The sequence below is a fragment of the Fragaria vesca genome, linkage group LG1 (genome assembly GCF_000184155.1).
Source record: "Fragaria vesca subsp. vesca linkage group LG1, FraVesHawaii_1.0, whole genome shotgun sequence".
In the NCBI taxonomy this organism is placed as follows: Eukaryota; Viridiplantae; Streptophyta; class Magnoliopsida; order Rosales; family Rosaceae; genus Fragaria; species Fragaria vesca.
In genome coordinates, this window is record NC_020491.1 from 11,032,479 (window position 1) to 11,053,467 (window position 20,989).

Here is a 20,989-nt window from a genome sequence, read left to right on the forward strand (position 1 = left end):
GTACTACTCCAATAACTCGACAACGGCAATAATCTGAATGTAAAATCTTAAAAGTCGCTGACGGCGGATCGCTATAGGATGGAAAGAATTTAGCGGCAGTCTTGCTCATTAATGTGTCTGAGAAACTCTAACAAATAGAGAAAGAGACGAGCTCCCAATTTCTTTCATTTCTGCATAAAATGATTCTTCAATATTCATATTTTAATAACACATTAGATTGCTGGACTGTAAAAAAATGGAAATTGAAGCTTTCTATTTAAATGGTTTGGTTCTAGATTTACTCTTCTAGTTAGTGACAATGTTCGATTATAACAAACGAGGGAAAAAAATGGCAAAAAAGATCGATGGGTGTTGTTTTTTTTTTTTTTTTTTTTGAGGAGTACGGGTGGGTGTCTATTTAGAAAACAAGAGTGTGTGTGTATAAAATCTCTCTTATCATATGCAAAGCACCCATTAAGGAAGGTTAACTGAGTTTGGAAGAGAGTAGGACAGTAGGACAAACATTCATAATTCAGCTACATATATTGAGGTTGAAGTTTCAGAATAACAGAACTGAAAAGAATGAATCATGATCCAATATAAAGAATTTTGCAATGTAACTCCTAGTAGGCTGTAGTAGCGCATACAACTTCTACACTTGCAGGCAGTTTTTCTTTTAGGTCCTGAGCTAGAGTTATTGTCAATATTTTCTTTTTCCACTATCAGAAGAAAGGTTTTAGCCGACGAAAATAAAAAAACCAGGCCAACGAATTATTTTTTCGTCGGCTAAAGTTCACGTTAGCCGACGAAATTTTCCTTCGTCGGCTAATTTAAAATTTCGTCGACTAAAGAAATTTTTTCGTCGGCTATACTATACTTTAGCCGACGAAATTTTTTTTCGTCGACCAAAGTTTTCCTTCGTCGGCTAAAGTTTTTACTCATCGGCTAAAGTATTTTAGCAGACGAAAAAAAATCTCGTTGCTATTATCGAAAAAAGTCGTCGGCTATTCACAACTTTAGCCGACAAAATAATAGTATCGTCGGCTAAAAGAAAACGATAAAATGTAGTATAACTTGCTTAGTAGATTTTAAACAAATACACAACTTTGTAAACCAACTCTATATAGAAGCAAAATTAACAAAAATCTCGTGAAATAAGATGTGTTCAGAATAGTGAAATATGGCTATGGTTAAAAAATCACGTAAATCGGGTAACGTCTCTGATGTAGAACAGTCGAAACCCGGTATGGTGCAGATTTGGTATTCGGTGTCCGATTGACTATTGTGATACCTTTCTGGAAGCGTAACGGCCCTACGAGTCAAACTCATTGCTTTTCTTTGACATATGGGCCTTTTTGGCCATCCGAGTCCGTTTAGGGCTTCAAAATGCAGTTTTCTTATTTCCGATTAGAGTTTACCGTTTCGATCGAGCCCTTAACTTTGTTGAATCCAGTTGAATTTTTTTATCATAGACATCTTTCGTCATAATGATCATATCTGATGGTCGAATTTTGGTTTGTGAATTTTAGTCATCGGAATCACAACGTGTCTACTAATGTTATATAACTTCTTTGTGAACTAACTCTACATAAGAAGCAAAATTATCAAAAATCTTGTGAAATAAGATGTGTTCAAAATGGTGAAATACGGCTATAGTTTAAAAATCACATAACTAGGTAACGTCTCGGTGCCGATAGTAGCGGTCAACCCTATTTACCGTTATTATTCCCTATGGGGAGCCCTATCGTCGGAAGGTAAATGTCTCAAAATTTTTATATGAGAAGTTGCGTCTCATCTATGTGAGAGTTTTTCATGTGGAAGGTTTGACCAAACTATGTAATATAGAGGGAGATATGAACGTTTTCGTGTGATAAATGACGATGGATTACGGTTGACCGTTTCGATCGAGCCCTTAACGTTGTCGGATCTAGTTGAATTTTTTACCATAGACATCTTTCGTCATAATGATCATATCTGACGGTCAAATTTTGGTTTGTGAATTTTAATCATCGGAATCACAACGTGTCTACTAATGTTGTATAACTTGTTTAGTAGGTTATACAACTTTGTGAACCAACTCTACATAGGAAGCAAAATTATCAAAAATCTCGTGAAATAAGATATGTTCAGAATGGTGAAATACGGCTATGGTTCAAAAATCACATAAATCGGGTAACGTCTTGGTACCGATAGTAGCGGTCAACCCTATTTACCGTTATTATTCCATATGGGGAGCCCTATCGTCGGAAGGTAAATGTCTCAAAATTTTTATATAGGCGGTTGCGTCTCATCTACGTGAAAGTTTTTCGTGTGGAATGTTGACAACTACGTAATATAGAGGGAAATATGAGCGTTTTCGTGAATTTATAGACTTTAGCGGACGAGATATTAAAAAAGTAGTCTAAGGTCAAAAAATTTTTGGCGGTAAAATTTTCAAAGGACTTTAGTCGACGAAAATATATGAAAAGTCATAAAAAATTTGGCTGTAAACCAAATTTGGGGGAAAATTTTCAAAATTTTCAAAGGACTTAAACCGACGAAAATATATGATTTCGTCGGCTATTGTCAAAATTTTTTTGGCAATCAACCGATATTTTCAAAAGAGTTTAGCCGACAAAAATAAAGAATTTCGTCAGGTAAAGTTCTTTATATAGGAGTTTTACCTGAGGTGGATGGTAAGAAGTTAGAAAATCAGAAAAAGTTCCGGATTTTCTTCTCGGCCTAGCTTCGGCGTCAAGCCCTAGGAGACCGCCACACTTGTCCCAAAAGCTTAGCCGTCATCTCTACTTCATTACTGGACAGGTGCTGCATCGAGTGGCGCCGCCGTGAGGGATAAATCGAGCTCCAAAACTCCTCCAGTTCGAATTCGGTGTTGATCGAATTTCTCCTTTCTCAGGTCACCATTTGGTGAGTTCTATATATGGATAAGTTGAGTTTGATTAGTACTACATTCCCCTAGAATTTGGTAGCTCGATTCGGTGTGTGTGAGGAGAATCGAAGATTTGAAGTTTTTAAGGTTTAAAATTGGGGATTTTTATATTTTGATTCAATTGACCTGTTTAGGCTTAGAATTGGGCTTCGACTTCATCTAGAAAGTTGTTCGAAATGTTAAGAGGAAGATTCTGTCAAATTTTGTGGTGATTGGAGGTGGCCGAAAGTTTCTGCAGTTTTTTTTTCAAAAATCAGCAATTTTAGCCGACGATATTTAAATACTTTAGCCGAAGATATTCGTCGGCTATAGTATTTTTTTAATTTTTTATAAGGTTTAGCCGACGAATTATGGTATGTTTCGTCGGCTAAACACTTCTAAAGCCAACGAAACAGACTATATTTCGTCGGCTTTAGTTATTTTTTTAATTTTTTATTACATACGGTTAAAGTCTCAGAATATGGTCGACGAAACATTTAAGATATTCGTCGGCTATTGTCCCAGATAATAGCCGACGACGTCTTCTAGTGTCGTCGGCTAAAGTCATCGCCGACGACCTTTTCCCGACAAAACCATAGCCGACGAAAGCTCGTCGGCTAAGATTTTAGCCGACGAATTTAGCTAACAGGCCGACGAAATTTTTTCATCGGCTAAAGTGCTTGTCCTGGTAATGTTCTCCAATTTATACTGCTTATCTACTCCGAATCTTGAACGCCGACGATCAACACAACCAAAAATAATTTTCTCGAGATTACATGCAGTTTCTGTCAAGTACTTCACAAGTTCAATCTCAAAGCTAAAGCCACTGTAACCTACTAATTCCACAACCTTTACACGAGAATGGGAGCATCTTGCAGCTCTCTTCTTGGCAAAGCAACATTCTCTACTCCATTTTCTCATCTGCGTCAAAGAAGCAACTTAGCGTGTACAAGCACAAACAAACCACAAATTGGCCAATATAAATAACAACCAAAAATTTCAACCTCCGAGAATGCCATTAATTCTAGAGTTTTATCCCAGACATGGGTTTACATCTGGATATTCTTTTTTTTTTTAATGGAAATGCATACCTGCATGGAATAATAAGTTCTTCATTCTAAGAAGCGAAGAGTTTTCCGTATCACTATCATATTGAATAAAGATAAGTACTATTCATTTTACTGAAACGACTCGGTCCAAACCAGCATCAAATCATTCAATGATTCAAATGCCTTTTCACTTGCGATTAGTTGTTTATTCTCCTGCATACATTTAATCACGAAATGAAGGGGGCGCATGCACATGCATGCATAACTATACTGAATTGAAAAACAACATAAACAATACCAAGTATTTCAATGAAACAAGCTAGCTAGTATCTAAGGAGATTGTCTTCCACGGTGCATAAAACATTAGTATATGAAGATAATTGTGAATTATATATTGCTTGCTTCAAATATGAAAGTGAAAGCATGATGTATGCGATGAGGATTTGCAAGTCAATAGTTGACAATCTTCGTCTCAAAACCAAGTCAAACTTCATATCCCTCCTTTTTATTCGAGATACGAGTACGTATCTTTTTTATTTTACGGTGTTGCTAGCGGATCTTCAAAGTTAATAATTTGGTTCAAAATTTAACTTGCACAATTACCAAATGTTAGTGACCAGGTGAACGGAACTGTTACACAAGATCGAAACTATATTGGATTGACGAGTTTTCACATGACTTTGGGTTAGTAATGAAGTATGGGCATGGAACTCCCTAAATGGTGTCACTTGTATAACTTTTGAGTGAGTTGAGTTTCTATCTATGACAACCTTTACATGAGCCGTCCCTTTTTGTTCCTAACATCTGGGTTGATTGATTTTGGTTGGATCTTAGGTATTCTTGTACACTTGTATCTCTCTCATTCCTTGTCATCTTCTTGTAGCACACGTCTCCCTCTGACACTAGTAGTTATATAATAACTATCTATGAGATTATTGGCCTTTTTTTTTAAACAATAAATTCGTAATCGTATTGCAGAACGGAAGGGTAGTGTAGTCCAAGTTTGTTTATATGTTTCGGTTAATATGGTGGCCTTCCTTTCTCTCTGTGATCATTTTTTTGCTATGGAGTCGTCACAAACTTGGAGCTGGAGCTCTGGGCTGAAAGGTCTCTATGTGGTGTTTGCTTTCATTTCTGCTCTCTTTCTGGGTTGTCTCAAAGGTAACCCTTGTCTTCTGTTCCAGATTGGGTTTGATTATTGGACTACTTAAATGTTCTGCAGAGCTTCACAGGAAAATTCAATGGTGGGTGCTGGGAGTTTTCATTGATTTTTATTTATTTTTATCATTGTTGCAGGTGTTCTTGTTGGTCCTGTTTCTGCGCTAATACTGATCATAGGGAATGTGGGAATCATTTTGGGGTTGTTTCCTGCACATGTTGCCTGGACAATCTATACTCTTATAAAGTGAGTACCTTTGCCAAATGAGTACCCTTTAGATTTTTCAGTATGTCATTTTTTGCTGGTGTTCATTTAGATATATGCAATTTTTGGCATTTGTAGGATTGATAGATTTGATATACCCCTTAAAGTTGCAATCTTGTGTGGCTTGCCTGCTCTATTTGGTATCTGGTTGGGTTTGAGCATAGCTGGGAGTGTTCTTGTGGGATTGGGCTATGGGTTCTTTACTCCTTGGGTTTCTACCTTTGAGGCTTTCAGGCATGGAAATGAATTGAATAAGTTCAAACATTGTGTTGTGGTAATGTGTTAAACTTGGTCCTTCTTTCTTCTAATTCAGTATCTGATTTTGTAACACTAAGACTCAGTGTGCTGCCTTGATACATAGGATGGAACTTCGGAAACTGTTAAAGGAAGCTGCACTGTAGTTAGAGACTTTGCAGACTTGTGTTACCATTCGTATCCACTCTACTTGAAGGAGTTGCGTGAATCCCCTGCTTCAGAAGAAGTTCGAACTCTAAGGTAATCGTGTCGTGTACTAATTAGTACTTTAGTGATGTATGTTGGAGAAAGTGACTCGATTAGAGATCTCAGATAGCCCAGTGATTTTCTTTGGAGTTATCTTGTAGGTTGATTCATATACCAGCATGTATACTAGTTGGTGTTTTGGGGCTAATGGTGGAGATTCCTCTTTACACTGCAATTGTTGTTGTGAAGAGTCCATATATGCTATTTAAGGGCTGGTATCGACTGATTTACGATATGATTAGTCGAGAAGGACCATTTCTTGAAGTAGCTTGCATCCCTATTGCTGGCTTGACAATTCTTATGTGGCCAATTGTGGTTGTTGGAAGCATCATACTGACAGTCATTGGGAGCATTTTTGTTGGATTATATGCAGCAATTGTAGTATATCAGGTTTGCTCTTACTAAACTATGACCCTCTTTTGCTCTCTACCTCCTTTGCCTTTCATGATCACTGACATTATGTATTGTTTAACAATTGATGAATGAAGGAAAGATCTTTCAAAAGAGGTGTGACTTACGTGATTGCAATGGTTGCTGAGTTTGATGAGTACACAAATGACTGGTTATATCTTCGAGAGGGCACCATCTTTCCGAAGTCAGTAAATTTTGCATCTTCATTATTTCAGCTATTGTTGTTAGAAAATGATGCTATTTCTTGCTAGATTTAGTGCTTTTTTCTTTTGTAAATGATCGATATTTACAGTAGTGATAACATTATGCGCAGCCAGGCCCCATTATCGAAAAAGATCTGTCTCTCAACCATCAGAGCTCTCTGTCCGAGGAAGGCAAGCAGCTGGAGGTAAGATCAGTTCTGCAACTATGGAGGCACCTGCAATGCATATGCCACGTTTGGCCAACTCAAGATCAGTAAGAGAGTCTATACATCAAGTAAAAATGGTACAGGTATGCTTTAGAAATTTTTTCACATTCAACTTTGATAAGATCGGTGAATCATAATCAGACATCAAGTTTAGCAAAATAATGTTGATTTTTCTTCCAAATGTTCTAAGAAAACTAATTAACCCGTCCCACTTGTTTTGCTCAAATGCAACAGATATGGGGAAATATGATGAGAACCTGTGAACTGAGGGGTAAGCAACTGTTGGATGCGGAAGCAATAACTCCAAATGATCTCTATGAATGGTTGAAATGTGAGAACAGCAATGAAGGGAGCATCATTAGTGTTGGTTTGCCTTGTTATTCATTATTGTACACTCTTCTCTGCTCGATCGGATCAAATTCACCTGGTTTACTGCTGCTTGATGATGTTGAAGTTACCTATATTAATAGACCACATGACAAACTGATGGACTGGTTTTTTAATCCTATAATGGTCCTCAAGGAACAAGTCAAGGTCATAAATTTGGAAGAGTGTGAGGTGAGATTTCTGGAGAAAGTACTACTTTTCAGAAGCAATACACAGCGCATGGAGGCTTGGGATAATGGAAGCTTAATACCTCAAGATGCTCTAAGAGCTGCTCAAATCCAAGGCATTAGTAGAAGGTATGAAGTTTTGCTTATATTTCCATTTCCTTTCCGATATCATTCTGCATATTCATGTTTTGAATTGGTGAATGCGTTTGTAGGATGATTGGGATAACGAGAGGTGTCTCAAAATTTCCCACTTATAGGAGGAGATTTCACCAAGTAGTGAAGAACTTGATCACATATTCCATACAGGAGGCTACCATTCCACTCGGTTCCATTGAATCTACCTCCATCGAAGATGTTTAGCATGAAATCGAACGTAAATCTACCTTGTAATTAAATTCCTAAGGATCGTATTTTAGTTTGTTAATCAGATATCTGTTGTTAGCAATAACACAATGGTCCTGGATAGTTGATAGTGGTCTCATTTAGTTGAGTTTTCAGTCACCTTCAACGAAAATTTCTAATTGAAGGACGAATGATATTGTAAAATGTCACAACATGTTACCTGAATTGTTGAAAACTATATATGAAGTATAACTCTAACGGGGAAAGAACACGATTCACCATAGCAAAAATCATAGAAGCATGCTTAAGTCCATGAAAAATTGCAGCGCTGTATGTTCCAAAGTGAACTCAGACTAATTCATTATCATAGTTCGGAATCGCAATACATGAAGTTTCAGACCAAATTGGAACTCTAGAATGTCATCCTTCAGTTCACAAAATCAGAGGATCGTTAATAGCAAATTACAAACTATGAGCTTGATCTAACTTGTTTTGTTTCACTGATTTTTACGAAACTAAAAGCTCTACTCATCATAATCCCATTTTCACAATCCACAATTCCTACATATTTTCTCTTGTATTCATTTCCTTTCTAGTTATCAAGCTGAATGAAACGTTGTCGTAGCACAGTGGCAAAACGACTGTCGTTTAACTCATCTCCTTCATCACCTCATCATCATCTTCAGGAGAGCCACCGGGAAAGCATCTCAATTCCCTCCGATAACTCCGTCCAACGCCGGCTGCTCCCAGTGAAAATCATGCTCTGGTACTCCGAAATTGGCGCCGCAGAAAGCGGAGGTTCGCGGTCGATAACGACGGCGGCGATCTCGTCCTCTCCGCCTTGGTCGTGAACCGGCGGCAACACCGCATCTCTCAGTTGAAGCTCCCATTCCTCATCCACGACATAGTCGAACTCACCTCCGCCGATTGAGTTGATTCTCGAGCTCGAATTCGCCGCCGTGTCCGGTCGCCGTCCGCGGCTGACGTTGCCGATCGCCAGGCGGAAGCTTCCGCCGGAGACGGCTGTCCGGAGGAGGTCCGAATCGGTCCGGAAAATGCCGGCGCGGCAAACCGGACAGATTTGCGAGTCGCCGGCGAGCCAGGTGTCGATGCAGTCCACGTGGAAGGCGTGGAGGCAGAGCGGGAGGAGGCGGAGGTGGTGGTCCGGCTCGAACTCCGCCAGGCAAATCGCGCAGTCTCCGGCGAATGTGACGGAGCCGGGGCGTTTCACGTCCGAGAATTTGAACAGCGGGAGGAGGAGGCCGGCGGAGGCGGAGGACGGCGCGGGAGAGACTTGCCGGCGGCGAGATTGTGAGCTCTGGAGCGGCGATGCGGTGGCGGAACGGCGGAGAAGAAGTGATCGGAGGCGGCGGCGGAGGAAGTAGTAGAGGAGCAAAGTGACGGCGGCTAGGAGGAAGAGGACGAGGAGCACAATCGCCGGCGACGGCATGGTTTGCGGTGGTGGTTAGGGTTTTGGTCAAGTCTGACTGTCTGAGAGAGAGAGTGTGTGTTTATGACCGCGTCTTTGAGATTTGAATTTCGGTTTGGTTTTGGAGCGAGGTTTATATAGTAGCCGACGAAAGAGGGAAAATTTAAGTGGGTCCTCTCCTCTTTAGCACGTGTGAGAAACGGCACGTGTGCCGTGACTGCCGTATAAAACCTCACCGGAGCCCACTGAAAATGTTGCAGAAGCTGCCCACTCCGGCACTCCTTACACATGGCGCCGCGAGCTGATGTGCTACGGTTTCGGACCCGACCAGTAAGCTCACCCTATGACTATTTAGATTCAATTGTTGTCTGCTTGATGTTGTGTTCTCTGTTTTATATTAGCATCGATTTGGTGAACTTACTTCAATTCAGATTCAGATTGACATATATAAGTTGGGTTACCGTTGACATTGTATAGGGTTGTGGGTTTTAGAGGTTGGATCCCATAAATTACTTGATTCATAACCATGTTATCTTGAAAGAACTTACTAATCAGTTAGGATCTATTGTCACTGTTGTTTCTGTTCGTATTTCACTCGCTACTGCAGAGATGAATTTGCTGCTGTAGAACAACTTGTGGAAGCTGGGTTAAGTAAATTTAGAGAACTCGATCCATACTTGAGTGATGTATAGTGGAGAAAGTGACTAAATTAAAGCTTATCAGCCTATGTGATCTCACATCAGAATGATCAGATTAGTGATTTTATTCTTGTATGTGATTCATGTGCCTCCTTGTTTTATTACTTGATGTATTGGAGGCTACTGATGGATATTCCTCTATGCACTGCAATTTCTATTGTGAAGAGTCCTTCTGGTTAAGGATGGTATCAACTGATTCTAACTCAGATTAGTCGGGAAGGTCCATTTCTTTGAAGTGGCTACCTTCCATAGCCATTGCTGGTTTGACAATCCTAATCGATGTGGCCTGTTGAGGTTGTTGGAAGCATCATACTACTAGTTGTCTCCAGCGATTTCGTTGGATTGCATGCAGCAGTTGTAGCATATCAGGTTTGTGTATAGAAAAGGCATTGACCCTTATTTGCTCCTTATCTATGCAGCCTTTCATGATAACTGAAACTATGCTTGTATTAACTGTTTGTGGATGAAGGAAAGATACGTTCAAGAGAGGTATGACTTATGTGATTGAAGTGGTTGTCGAGTTTGATGAATGCACAAACGACTGGCTATATCTTTGAGAGCTCTGAGGAATGTTCCCAAAGTTAGTAAAGTTTCCTCATCATATAAGATATTGTTCTTCGAGTTTATTAAGCAACACAGCACTTTCTGTGCATATCCTCTTGAATTATTAACAAGCAAAGAGTGATCTCATTATGTGCAGCCAGGCCCCGATATTTAGAAAGATCTATCTCTCAACCATTGGAGCTTTCTGTCGGAGGAATGCAGGGCTGGATGCAGGTATACTCAGTTCTGCTACTATATGTGGTGCTTATACTCAAGATCAGCTAGAGAGGCTATATACGAAGTGAAAACGGTACATGTACGCTTTCTGTTAAGAAAGAATTTCTTCATTGTGAAAAAAACGTTATGAAATCTCAAACATTTACATGCACATTTACTCTGAAGATGCTAAAGATGCTGATCAGATGCAGGGCTTTAGCAGAAGGTCTGAAGTATTGCCTCTATTCCAATTCCAACCTACCAAAAAGAAAACAAGAGTCCCACAGTTTGTCAAGAACTTTTGCAGGAGTTTGTTCAACAATTTTCTTGATTTGATAGCAATAGACTAGCATTTGGTTATACTAATTTCTGTTTAAATGAAAAGCCCTTTTGTAATTCTGAATACTCATGTTTTGTCTTCTCAAACAAAAGACTGCTCATGTTTTGAATTGGTGAATGCACTTGTAGGATGATTTGAATTCTAAAAAAAAAATCCTACATATACAGGAGGATAATTAGCCAAGTTGTGAAGGCCTAATCAGATATTCCATACAGAAGCAGAGGGTACCATCTCATACAGTTCCACTGAATTTTCTGTATGTTTAACATCTTTTTTCTTTTGCTTCATCCTTACATCATTGCGTTGGTTATTTTTAGAGAATCCGGGGTATGCCTAATAAGTTTAGAAGGAAAAAGTGTGACTATTATCACTCATGGTCATGCATATATAGTTGATCAAGGTTTGTTGGGTTTCTTGAACAGAAAAAAGAAACTGGAAGTCAGAAACTATTATAAGTATTTGAAGTTACACTTGAATTCCTCTATGAATTGATAAATGGACATTGTCTGCGGGTTTATAAGGATTTGAGTCCGTTGCCAATTGATTTTAGATACGAACCTCAGACTATTTTATCAATAAGTGGCGTTCAATAATAAACCATTCAAGATTGAGAAGAATATCAAATGTTAGAACACGCGTTCAATGAGAGCATTTCTCATAGCAAAACCATATTTGACACAAGATTAACATGGAGTTAACCAAAATGTGTGTTTTTATATGGGTTTGATTAGTTAACCATGGTAAATGATCCACACAATCTTGTTACAACATTCTCCATCGACTCATACACAGTTTCATTTCTTTGATTTAAAATGAAAATCAAATCAAACTGGTAATGACAATTACTTTACTAACGTATTGATCTTCATCTTCATTACTTATGTTCACCGGGAACAAAACTGCTTAATATTTTCTATTGAAAATAAATTTGTTTCTTCCAATATCCTCATTAGTTTCAGAGAGTTTTGTTGTTGTTCATTAATCAAAAGTTGGAGAATCACTACAATGAATTACACTGATGAGAAGTTTCTTCCAATATCTTCATTAGTTTCAGAGCGTTATGTTGTTGTTCATTAAACAAAAGCTAGAGCATCACTGCAAGGAATTACACCGATGGTCGAGAAGAGGTTTATGCATCCAGCTCATGCGTTTTTAAGGGAAGTTCATGCATTTTAAGAGGTTCATCCGAAAAAAAACAACCAAAACACTAGCAGGGAATAAAACATGAAAACTATAAGAAGCTGGCAGCAAATGTGAAACCATCTTATTTTAACAAGATGAACCTCTGAAGAATTGAAGTGCTTGCCTTAGCCCCTAAAAGTAAAAAGCACAAGAGAAGTCCATACAAATTCCCAGATTATAAATCCAGTTCGTTGTGTTTTCTTTAGCAATGCCCTGTTCTGATCTTCTTCTAGTAGAAAAAATTACATAGTTCTAACTTCTAAAAAATCAGTGTAAATTTGTTTCCCGTAGTGAAATAGTGATGCACTGTATATGTTGCTAAGTGTGGACAAGAACTAGAGCCACCTACACCAGATATTATGACACCGAGAAAATAACAAGGACAAAGAGTGCCTCCGACAGTACCTACACCAGATATTATGACTCCCTTAATCAACGATCGCACCCTATTCAGACATTTCGAATAGTTTCTACTTTTTAGGACCCATTTACCTAATTCAACGATATCATCCTCATCCCCTCATCCTATAACTAGTTAGGTATATACTACATACGTATTCTGTTTTGATTATGAAAAATAATTATGTCACTTGATTCTAATTTTATAAGTATTGAGAAAATGTTTAATAATATTATTAGTCAAGTATGATTGGGAGGTTAAGAACGAAATGAGCACATCGATCATTTACCTACTTCATTGAAGATATGTTGGCTGGGAACTCAGATGATGTAACTCTTGGGATGACATTCTCGATCATTTTGATAATTTTATTTAAGTTTTTGTTTACTGTCATAACGTTCGAGAAAACTCAAACTCTTTCTCCGTGTTCCATGTATATATGCCACGAATTGTTGTAACAAGGTGACACATATACCTAACCATTGGAAAAACGGTGATACATAAACCTACTGCTCTTTGGAGTCTCTTTGGATTCCGGCCGAACAACCCACGTACATAAGCAGCAAGATATGGTCTATAACTAAACGTCCCGAATGACCTCTTAAGTTTAAATTTCTATAAATGGTTTTTTCAAGAACTATATATATACAAAGCTCGTAAGTTCACTTTTATATTTAAGACTTGACAAACACAAAGAATATCCACTGCAAATCCTCTCTAAAATGGATAGGTTTTAAAATTGGTTTAGATCTAATTAAATTGCACTAGTTGCTAATTTTGATGATAGTATTGTAACTACACCTAATTATATGAAATGGATGTGGACTGAATGAGCTGTTGATTCAACCAATTAACCTGGAAGCTAGCTAAGCACCGTCTTAGACTTAGTGAGATGCATGTATGCGGCGCCATGACTACGTAATACCTCTGATTTTTATTTTTGTTTTTGTTTTTTCTCTTTCCCCATGCATGTTTCATCTCCTTGAAATTTATAAAAATACGTTTTCATGTTGATCATCTTTGTAATAGATTACGTGATCTCTCTGGCTCTCTTATCCTCTCGGTCCAATAATATTAGACTATTAGTAAACGAAATACAACTCGTTTACGATCTCTAGCCACCCACCCAGCTATTTCTACTTAGTTTTCGATTCCTATATATTCTGCAAAATCAAAGCACTGATCAATATCATTATCGAGAAGAACTCATAGATAAACATGTATTCTGATCTGTCTGTGATCCTTCCTCGAGTTCTCATCGTCTCTAGACGTACGATTCGCAAGAACAAGTTCGTGGATTTTGTGGGTACGTATTTGAATCATTTGTTGCACTTCTTATGAAATATATATGAACAATGAATTGATCGATTTATATACATGTCTCAGGTGAATATCATCTCGATCTTATAATTAGGTATGGCGCAGTTCCAGTAATTGTTCCCCGAGTAAATGGAGTGCATATGTTACTGGAGAGCTTCGAGCCCATTCATGGAGTTATGCTTTGTGAAGGAGAGGATATTGATCCATCTCTTTACCAAAGCGGCGGCGACGACGACGTTTCCAAGGAAGAACTAGAAGAAATCAGGAGGCTTCATGTAAGCGACACGGCCATAGATAAGGAGAAAGATTCAATCGAGTTGAGGCTTGCCAAGCTTTGCCTCGAGAGAAACATACCCTACTTGGGAATCTGCAGAGGCTCACAAGTCTTGAATGTTGCATGTGGAGGTACCCTTTACCAGGACATAGAAACCGAGCTCGGAAAGCACTCCAAGGTTGATGGGAGTAAGGTTCAGCATATAAACTACGACGACTACGATGGACATAGGCATGAGGTTGAGGTGGTTGAAGATACTCCATTGCACCATTGGTTTAAGGAGGAGGAGCTTAACGAGAGAGGCAAGTTGGAGATTAGGGTTAATAGTTATCACCATCAAGGTGTTAAGAGATTGGCTCACCGTTTTGTGCCAATGGCTTTTGCAAGAGATGGTTTGGTTGAAGCATTTTATGATCCTGATGCTTATAATCCTGACCAAGGTAAGTTTATTATGGGACTCCAATTCCATCCCGAAAGAATGAGAAGGCCCGAGCCTGACCAATTTGATTATCCCGGTTGCCCATCTGCCTATAAGGTCAAATCCCACGCAATCTCTTATGTTCTTTTGGTACTATTCAGTGATCAATCTAGATTGAACCTTGCAAAAATTGCGTTCATGTTTGCAGGAGTTTGTCAAAGCAGCAGTTGCTTACCAGCAGAAGCTTAATACCTCAAGCTCCTCATCATCTGTGCCATCACAGTTGCCTACAAAGCTTGATAGCGAAGTGGAGATAAAGAGAGACAGGATAGTAAGGAGTTTCTCAATTGCCAGAAACTTATATACTGGTGGTCGTGGCACTATGCATTCTATCAAAGAATCTGAACTCGAAGCCGGGGCAGAGTTCCTAGAGGTTTTCAACTGCTTCAATTCGTTTTACTAGTTATTTTTCTTAGTTTGGTGTGGTCTGGTATCCTCCTTAACTTTGGTATACCACATATTTACAGTCAAATGCAGCTTTGAGTTTACAACAGCAGAATAGACTAAAGCAAATGGGGGCAACAGTGAGGAATGCAGGTTCCTACATAGAGAGACTGAAGTTGAACGAGGGAAGAGAGAAACAAGCGAGGAACGTGATGGCGAAAATGTCCGTTGAGCAGTTATCTGATCTCATGGGTTTTTACCATATGATGGGACAAATTTGCTCCGAAGTGTTGGAGAAAAAGCTAAACGGCATGCATTAATCTCATGTTTCTAGCCTGTTCTTTAGCTGTGTCGTGCATGTTATGCTATGCCAAGGTTTGTCATCAAATTGAAAGTAGTTTCTGCTGCTACTTTGTGGAGGACTCACATGAATCTTTTGAGGACTCACATGAATCCCTTGTTCCCTTTTGGACGTCAAATTGGTCTGTTTTTTCTTTATGTAATGGATTTAAAAAGAAATGTAATTCTCTATGTATATGTGTTGACAACAATACTATCGCACTCATTTTATGGTGTTTACATATTACTAAACTGAAGTTACAACCTTCATCTTCCTCTAAAAAAAAAGTCACAACATTCACATATGATATATTTGTTTACTTGTCACAAAGTTGTTGGTAAGAGTAACCCAATTTTCTCAAACCACAATAAGAACAGCTTGTTCTCATATAATTTAGCTATAAGTGCAAGTGGTGTATCACAAACACGATAATATTTGTTGAATCTTTAAACATTAAAAATGACAAACTTATTATCTGACCTAAATTTGCAGTCCTTTAGTTTTTCTTGGTATTTATCAGATCTTTTTAGACATTTGCTTTCCATGTTTGTTTTGACAACGGCTCCAACACGACTCTTGTGCAACAACGTTTTCTTTAAACCTCAACTGTAAAAGGCATAATAGAACAAGCAAGTGAAATGATTTCATTCAAATTTTAAGAGTAAAAGACGAGTTTATATTGCTGTATCACTTGGAACAAACTGTTTCCTTTGAATTTTCCCCCTCAATTCTAGCTTGTTCTTGTTTTCTTGCCCTCAATGACGATACATTATATACGCTATGTTACATTATTAATAAGCCTCTTTAAACATTAATTGTCAACTTAAAATTATTCTCATGTCTCAACCTGAAGAAATTAAGTAAATTTTATTTGCCTCTAATATCATAGTTAGTCACACGAGTATTAGTGTTGTTCATGGAACGAAAGGCGCCGGAGCATCCCTCCATCAAATAACTGAATTACACCAACGAACTCGAAAGCTAAAGGTTTATGCAACCATCATAAATAACTGTAGTTCATGCAATTTATGAAGTTGATGTATTCTCAGAGGTTTATATATATGCATACAATTATAATCCTGTACTAGATTAAAGATGTTATCTCTACTATTAGAAAACGAGACGCTTTTTGGTGTCTTTGGTGAAGCATTTGTTTGAATTACCCAAAAACCAAGGTAATAGAAAATTCTCAAAGAAATAAAAATAAGTTACAATGGGTATAACCGTAAAACACTACTGGAATTTTAAGGGAAAAAAAAGACGTGGTTTGTTCCCACTTTTAGTGGAGCGGTTATCTAAGAAATAAGATAATCAGATTCCTTCCACTTTAAGTGGAGCAGTTCAAGTTAAATTTCTTCTATTTTGTAAACCCATGTGCAGATGTGTGCAGATGCACAGGTAAAAAACTAGTTTAAAGAATATTAATATCTTTATTGCTCGGGTTTTGGATACTCCGTAAAAAGTCGTAGTTCTCTTCACAAGTATTAAGCCCATATTCAACCATGACCCAATCTCTTAGAAAAAAAATTTGCCCATATGTATGGTCAGTCGCAATCAAACTGCTAGCGAGTAGCCACTCTTTGAAATTATCATTTTTTTTTTTGGAGCAGATTCTACTCATCAAGGTTACATCATTAATGTACAAGTCCTTAAATCGTCATATGTGAAGGTCGAATGAAAACTAGTGATCATAAATTCATTCCTTTTATTTTCATTTTTGATCCAATCAAATTAATTAAGTGTCCATAATAAGAGTACCTCTTATTCGACCTCATGTTCTCACCTCCTGTGTTGGAAACACTTAAGACTATTTTTTTGAGTTTCAATTTTATTAACGGTATTACAATACATGCATGATAATGCGACGTGGATGACCGGATCAAAATATTACATATTAGTAACTCGGTTCACTTGCACCTTAGTGCGTACGTAGAAGAATTTTCGCTAAACTAAGTACCAAGGAATGTAGGTTCGGTCTCTGAACACCAGCGCACGCCTACCCTGCCCACCAATCACCCAGCAGCCATCAGGATCGGAGTTAGTATCTAGATTCAAAGTGATATGAGGAGATACACTTCTCATCTAGATTCGCTAGCCAGCCAAATGATCGATCCACTGACGCCACCCCAACTGTCGGACTTCCACTGCCGACCCGCATCCATTGTGCCCGCCAGTGCCACTCCTCATCCTCCAGACAAACAGATTGGAGACAAGATCCGGATCCACTACAAGATTTTCTAGCAAACTACACACTCTACTTTATCCGCTTTTTAGACAAGCTACAAAAATCCATATCATAGTAAACTTGTTACATAGAAAACTAATTGTAAATACATCTTAATCTCGATAGACGTGAGTCATCATTACATACGACACAATTAATATAGACTCTATTTCAATATGATGGTGTTTAGTCAAACACCAAGTGACCAAATAATTTGTGTTCATCAATTAACTATTAAATTCTGGTAAATTATATGTCCCGATAAGTCAACGTGCCTAAATTCATCATCGGCATCCAAGTATTTAGTTTTAGCATTCAAAATATACCAAAACACTTGTGATTCGTTCATGTTCTTTTATCCCAACCCCGTAATATTACCTAAAAATGTGTTATATATCATAAAATCTTGATTACCTTATCCTTTACAAAAAAAAAAAATATCTTGATCACCATATACTTATAAGAGAAAATGCCCAAATGTACAAAAAGAAGAAAACTAAAGCCTATTCTAATGAAACTCTTATCCCTTAGCCATTCTAATGATTATTATGAAAAATACGTTATTACTCTTTGTGTAATTAAACTTATATATATCTTATCTCTTTTTCCTTCTCCTCTCTCACATGTAGATCGCCGATTCAGATCCTTCCCTTCGGCGCCGATCTCCTACAACAAAAGACAGGAAACGAAGACGGCGACCTCTGCAACGACGACGACCTCTGCAACAAAGTCATTTTGATCACCAATATCTCACCGGATTTCGAACTGGCTACCTCCCTGCACAGATCGCTCCACTACATAGGCTGCGGTGAACGACGTTGTAGGTAGTTTCTAGATCCAAATCGGCGAGCCAGGCGCGTGAAGAGGGACTGGAGATTGGTGGCCGGATCTAGCGAGAGAGCGTTGGGCAGGAAGACGACGTAGTCCAACGACACTTTCGATTTGTATGCGAAGTAAGGGTAGCCATTGATCAGGAAGTGAGATGCAGTTTTGGTGTGGAAATTGAGGATCATAGCTATGCAGTTCTTGAGTTCCGGCAGAAGGTTCCAGCAACGTCTGGAATCAGTCTCAACTCTTGACCGAGGTTAGGGGTTGAAGAGAATAGCTAGGTTGCATTGTTGTGGTGTCTTGTGAAATTAAGTATGGTATGTTGCATTTTTGTGCTCAAATTATATTTCTGTGCAAGTGATGTTGTGTAAAACTACTCTCTTCATTTTATTTTTTTTGTGAGTTTCAGTTGATTATTGAGCAATAATGATCCAGTTATTAGGGGTCAGTAATCGATTATTGGGGGTCAGTAATTAAGGGTAAGTAATCGATTATTAGAGGTCAGTAATCAATTATTAGGTGTCAGTAACTTAATGATTATTTAAGGTTAGTAACTCGATTATTAGTGTTAGTAATTCGATTATTTTATGGTAAATCTTTTTTCTATTACATTAAGCTGAAATAAGTTGATTATTAGGGGTCAGTAATTGATTATTAGGGGTCAGTAACTGATTATTGGGGGTCAGTAACCGAGTTACTCATGACCGAAATCCGGCGACCGGAGAAAATCTGAGTTACTAGGGGTCAATAACCGGCGACCGAGGAAATTCCGGCAACCGGTGACAGAGACCGAAGAAATTTCGGCGATCGGTGACCGGAGTCCGACGACCGGTGACCGGTGACCGGAGTCCGGTGAGGTTCCGGTAAAGTCTTCTCATAAGTGAAGTGGTGAGGGTAAAATTGTCTTAAAAATATACAAAAATTATTATTTTGTTATGACTTTAATATAGATTTGTGTATTTGGGCATAAATAAGAACACCTTATATTGGAATAAGCTCATGTCTATTAAATTCATTAGAATAGGTAATAAGAGGTTTAAATTAACACTAAATGGGCATTTTCTCTACTTATAAAAATGACGGAATGAACAGTCCGGCCGTTCATACGTACAGAGGCAACAAATTTCCAAGACTCATAAATGATTGCACCAAAACAGAAAGCCGGCCCCTTTCCGGCAGAATCCGTGCCATTAAAGCACCCTCTTCCTCATTCCATCCACCGTCACCTTCACCACACTCATACTCAGACCTCTCTCTGATTCTCTGTGCTTCTCTAACAGTTTTAACCGTTACCAGAAACCGTGCCATCTCTTTTTACCAAATCAATCGAGCTTACTCCAGAAACAGTAATATTCCCTGCACTAAGTTATCTACTTTTGATTTTAAACTCGGGATTTGGAAAAGCCGATGGGGCCAAACTGCACATGGAGGAGGAGATAAGATCATAACTTTCCGGCCCTCAACTCCCACACGCCGTCAATTATAATAAACCAATCATTCGGAAAATAAAATAATGTCAGTGCAAGACAAAAGAATTTACATGAATTATCATTTTTTTTTCCTTTCTGTTTTATTAAATAATCGACACCGAAATTATTGGCTGCAGTGTGTGTGTGTGTGTTTTTGTTGGTACACACAGAGAAGTACCCAAGAGGAAGAAGAACAGTAAAAGATAGAGGAAGAGGCACCAAATTTAAGGCAGAGACAGACAATAAGTTTTTCTAGAAGCTTTACTGTTCAACCTAAGCTTGCTCTTTGTTCTCTTCTTCTTCTTCCAAATCGGGATTTTGCAGCAGGGAAATCGGTGTCGTTACTAGGCGTACACTGAACAAACCTCTGTCAGCTTCTTCGACCTTCTTCATAAACTTAAGAGCTTTAGCTAGCGCTGTACATAATTTCTTAAAAAGGTAAAAGAAAGAAAGCTACAATATGCATGAGCTAGGATCGCTATCTTCTTCTTCATGGCAACTACTCGTCTATGGCTTTAATCGAGTCCATTCGTAACGTCCTTCCAACGGCTCGTCCTTCGTAACATCGTAGTTATATCTGCAGGAATTATTCGGTTCAGAATTTCATGCTCAGAGCCTCAGACTATTTGGCAAAGTTCGTACTTTAAAGTTGAAAGGAGCACAGAAAGAAAGAAATAAAGAAACTGTGGTTGAAAGTTAAAACTTACTTCTTTGAAAATTTACTTTGGATGTCTTTCTCGGCGGCCGTGAAGAACTCTTCCAGCTCCAATTCCGAAGGCATTTTCTCTGCCGCCGATCCTCGCCGAGGCTCCGCCGGCGTTGGTTGAGGTTGAAGGTTGTTCGAAGGCGCCATCTGTCTCCTGCTTAAGAATATAAGTGAGAATTGCTGAGCAACTTGAGCACCGGAGACGACGAATTTATATACATTTCAAGGTGTGGGAAACCGTTTTTGAAATTGAAATTTTGAAAATTTGAATTGTATACAGGAAAACCTGAATTGTAAGTCATAAATGTTTGATGAGTTATATATATAATTAATTAAAATTCAAACCTTTCTCTGAGTGGATTATACGTCTGCGATTCAACTTCGTCACCCTCATCATCATCACCGTCATCCTGTGAAAATTAAATTCAGTCAGTATAACAAAACGTGAAACTGCTGAGGTTGGAGTAACTCAAAACCGCAATAAAAACCTCCAGACCACAAAACCAAAACATTCAAGAAGATGAGAGAGAGAGAGAGAGAGAGAGAGAGAGAGAGAGAGAGAGAGAGAGAGAGAGAGAGTAG

General features: G+C 38.4%; 4 protein-coding genes and 1 non-coding gene across 6 annotated transcripts in view; 3 read left to right on the top strand and 2 right to left on the bottom strand.

The window, feature by feature from the left end:
- The first annotated feature begins 4,886 nt into the window (after positions 1-4,886).
- Positions 4,887-7,594, top strand: LOC101294704 (uncharacterized membrane protein At3g27390-like). Its single transcript, XM_004289179.1, has 9 exons — positions 4,887-5,097; positions 5,233-5,341; positions 5,438-5,633; positions 5,721-5,854; positions 5,962-6,250; positions 6,349-6,455; positions 6,589-6,763; positions 6,915-7,363; positions 7,447-7,594. Exons 1-9 carry the CDS (start codon positions 4,962-4,964, stop codon positions 7,592-7,594), a joined length of 1,743 nt encoding a protein of 580 aa, XP_004289227.1. The 5' UTR covers positions 4,887-4,961.
- A 664-nt stretch (positions 7,595-8,258) lies between these two features.
- On the bottom strand, positions 8,259-9,026 carry LOC101294989 (E3 ubiquitin-protein ligase ATL4-like). The gene has a single exon (XM_004289180.1). It carries the CDS (start codon positions 9,024-9,026, stop codon positions 8,259-8,261), a length of 768 nt encoding a protein of 255 aa, XP_004289228.1.
- Positions 9,027-9,506: 480 nt separating this feature from the next.
- LOC101297376 lies at positions 9,507-10,842 on the top strand. The gene is made up of 4 exons (XR_183721.1): positions 9,507-10,072; positions 10,173-10,283; positions 10,404-10,556; positions 10,686-10,842. It is a non-coding gene; the product is annotated as an uncharacterized LOC101297376 (transcript).
- Positions 10,843-13,572: 2,730 nt separating this feature from the next.
- On the top strand, positions 13,573-15,414 carry LOC101297581 (putative glutamine amidotransferase-like protein RP404-like). The gene is made up of 4 exons (XM_004287997.1): positions 13,573-13,690; positions 13,771-14,513; positions 14,605-14,829; positions 14,924-15,414. Exons 1-4 carry the CDS (start codon positions 13,603-13,605, stop codon positions 15,158-15,160), a joined length of 1,293 nt encoding a protein of 430 aa, XP_004288045.1. The 5' UTR covers positions 13,573-13,602; the 3' UTR covers positions 15,161-15,414.
- A 4,369-nt stretch (positions 15,415-19,783) lies between these two features.
- LOC101297874 (cyclin-dependent kinase inhibitor 2-like) overlaps positions 19,784-20,989 on the bottom strand; it is a 1,825-nt gene continuing 619 nt past the window's right edge. Inside the window, exons 2-4 of one of the 2 annotated variants that reach the window (XM_004287998.1) lie at positions 20,753-20,817; positions 20,409-20,561; positions 19,784-20,278 (exon numbers count right to left, since the gene is read on the bottom strand). In XM_004287998.1, the coding sequence (XP_004288046.1) occupies positions 20,209-20,278; positions 20,409-20,561; positions 20,753-20,817 (288 nt within the window). In that variant the 3' untranslated portion in view covers positions 19,784-20,208. Of the gene's footprint in view, positions 20,565-20,752; positions 20,818-20,989 lie in introns of both variants that reach the window. The other variant, XM_004287999.1, reaches the window with a different exon arrangement.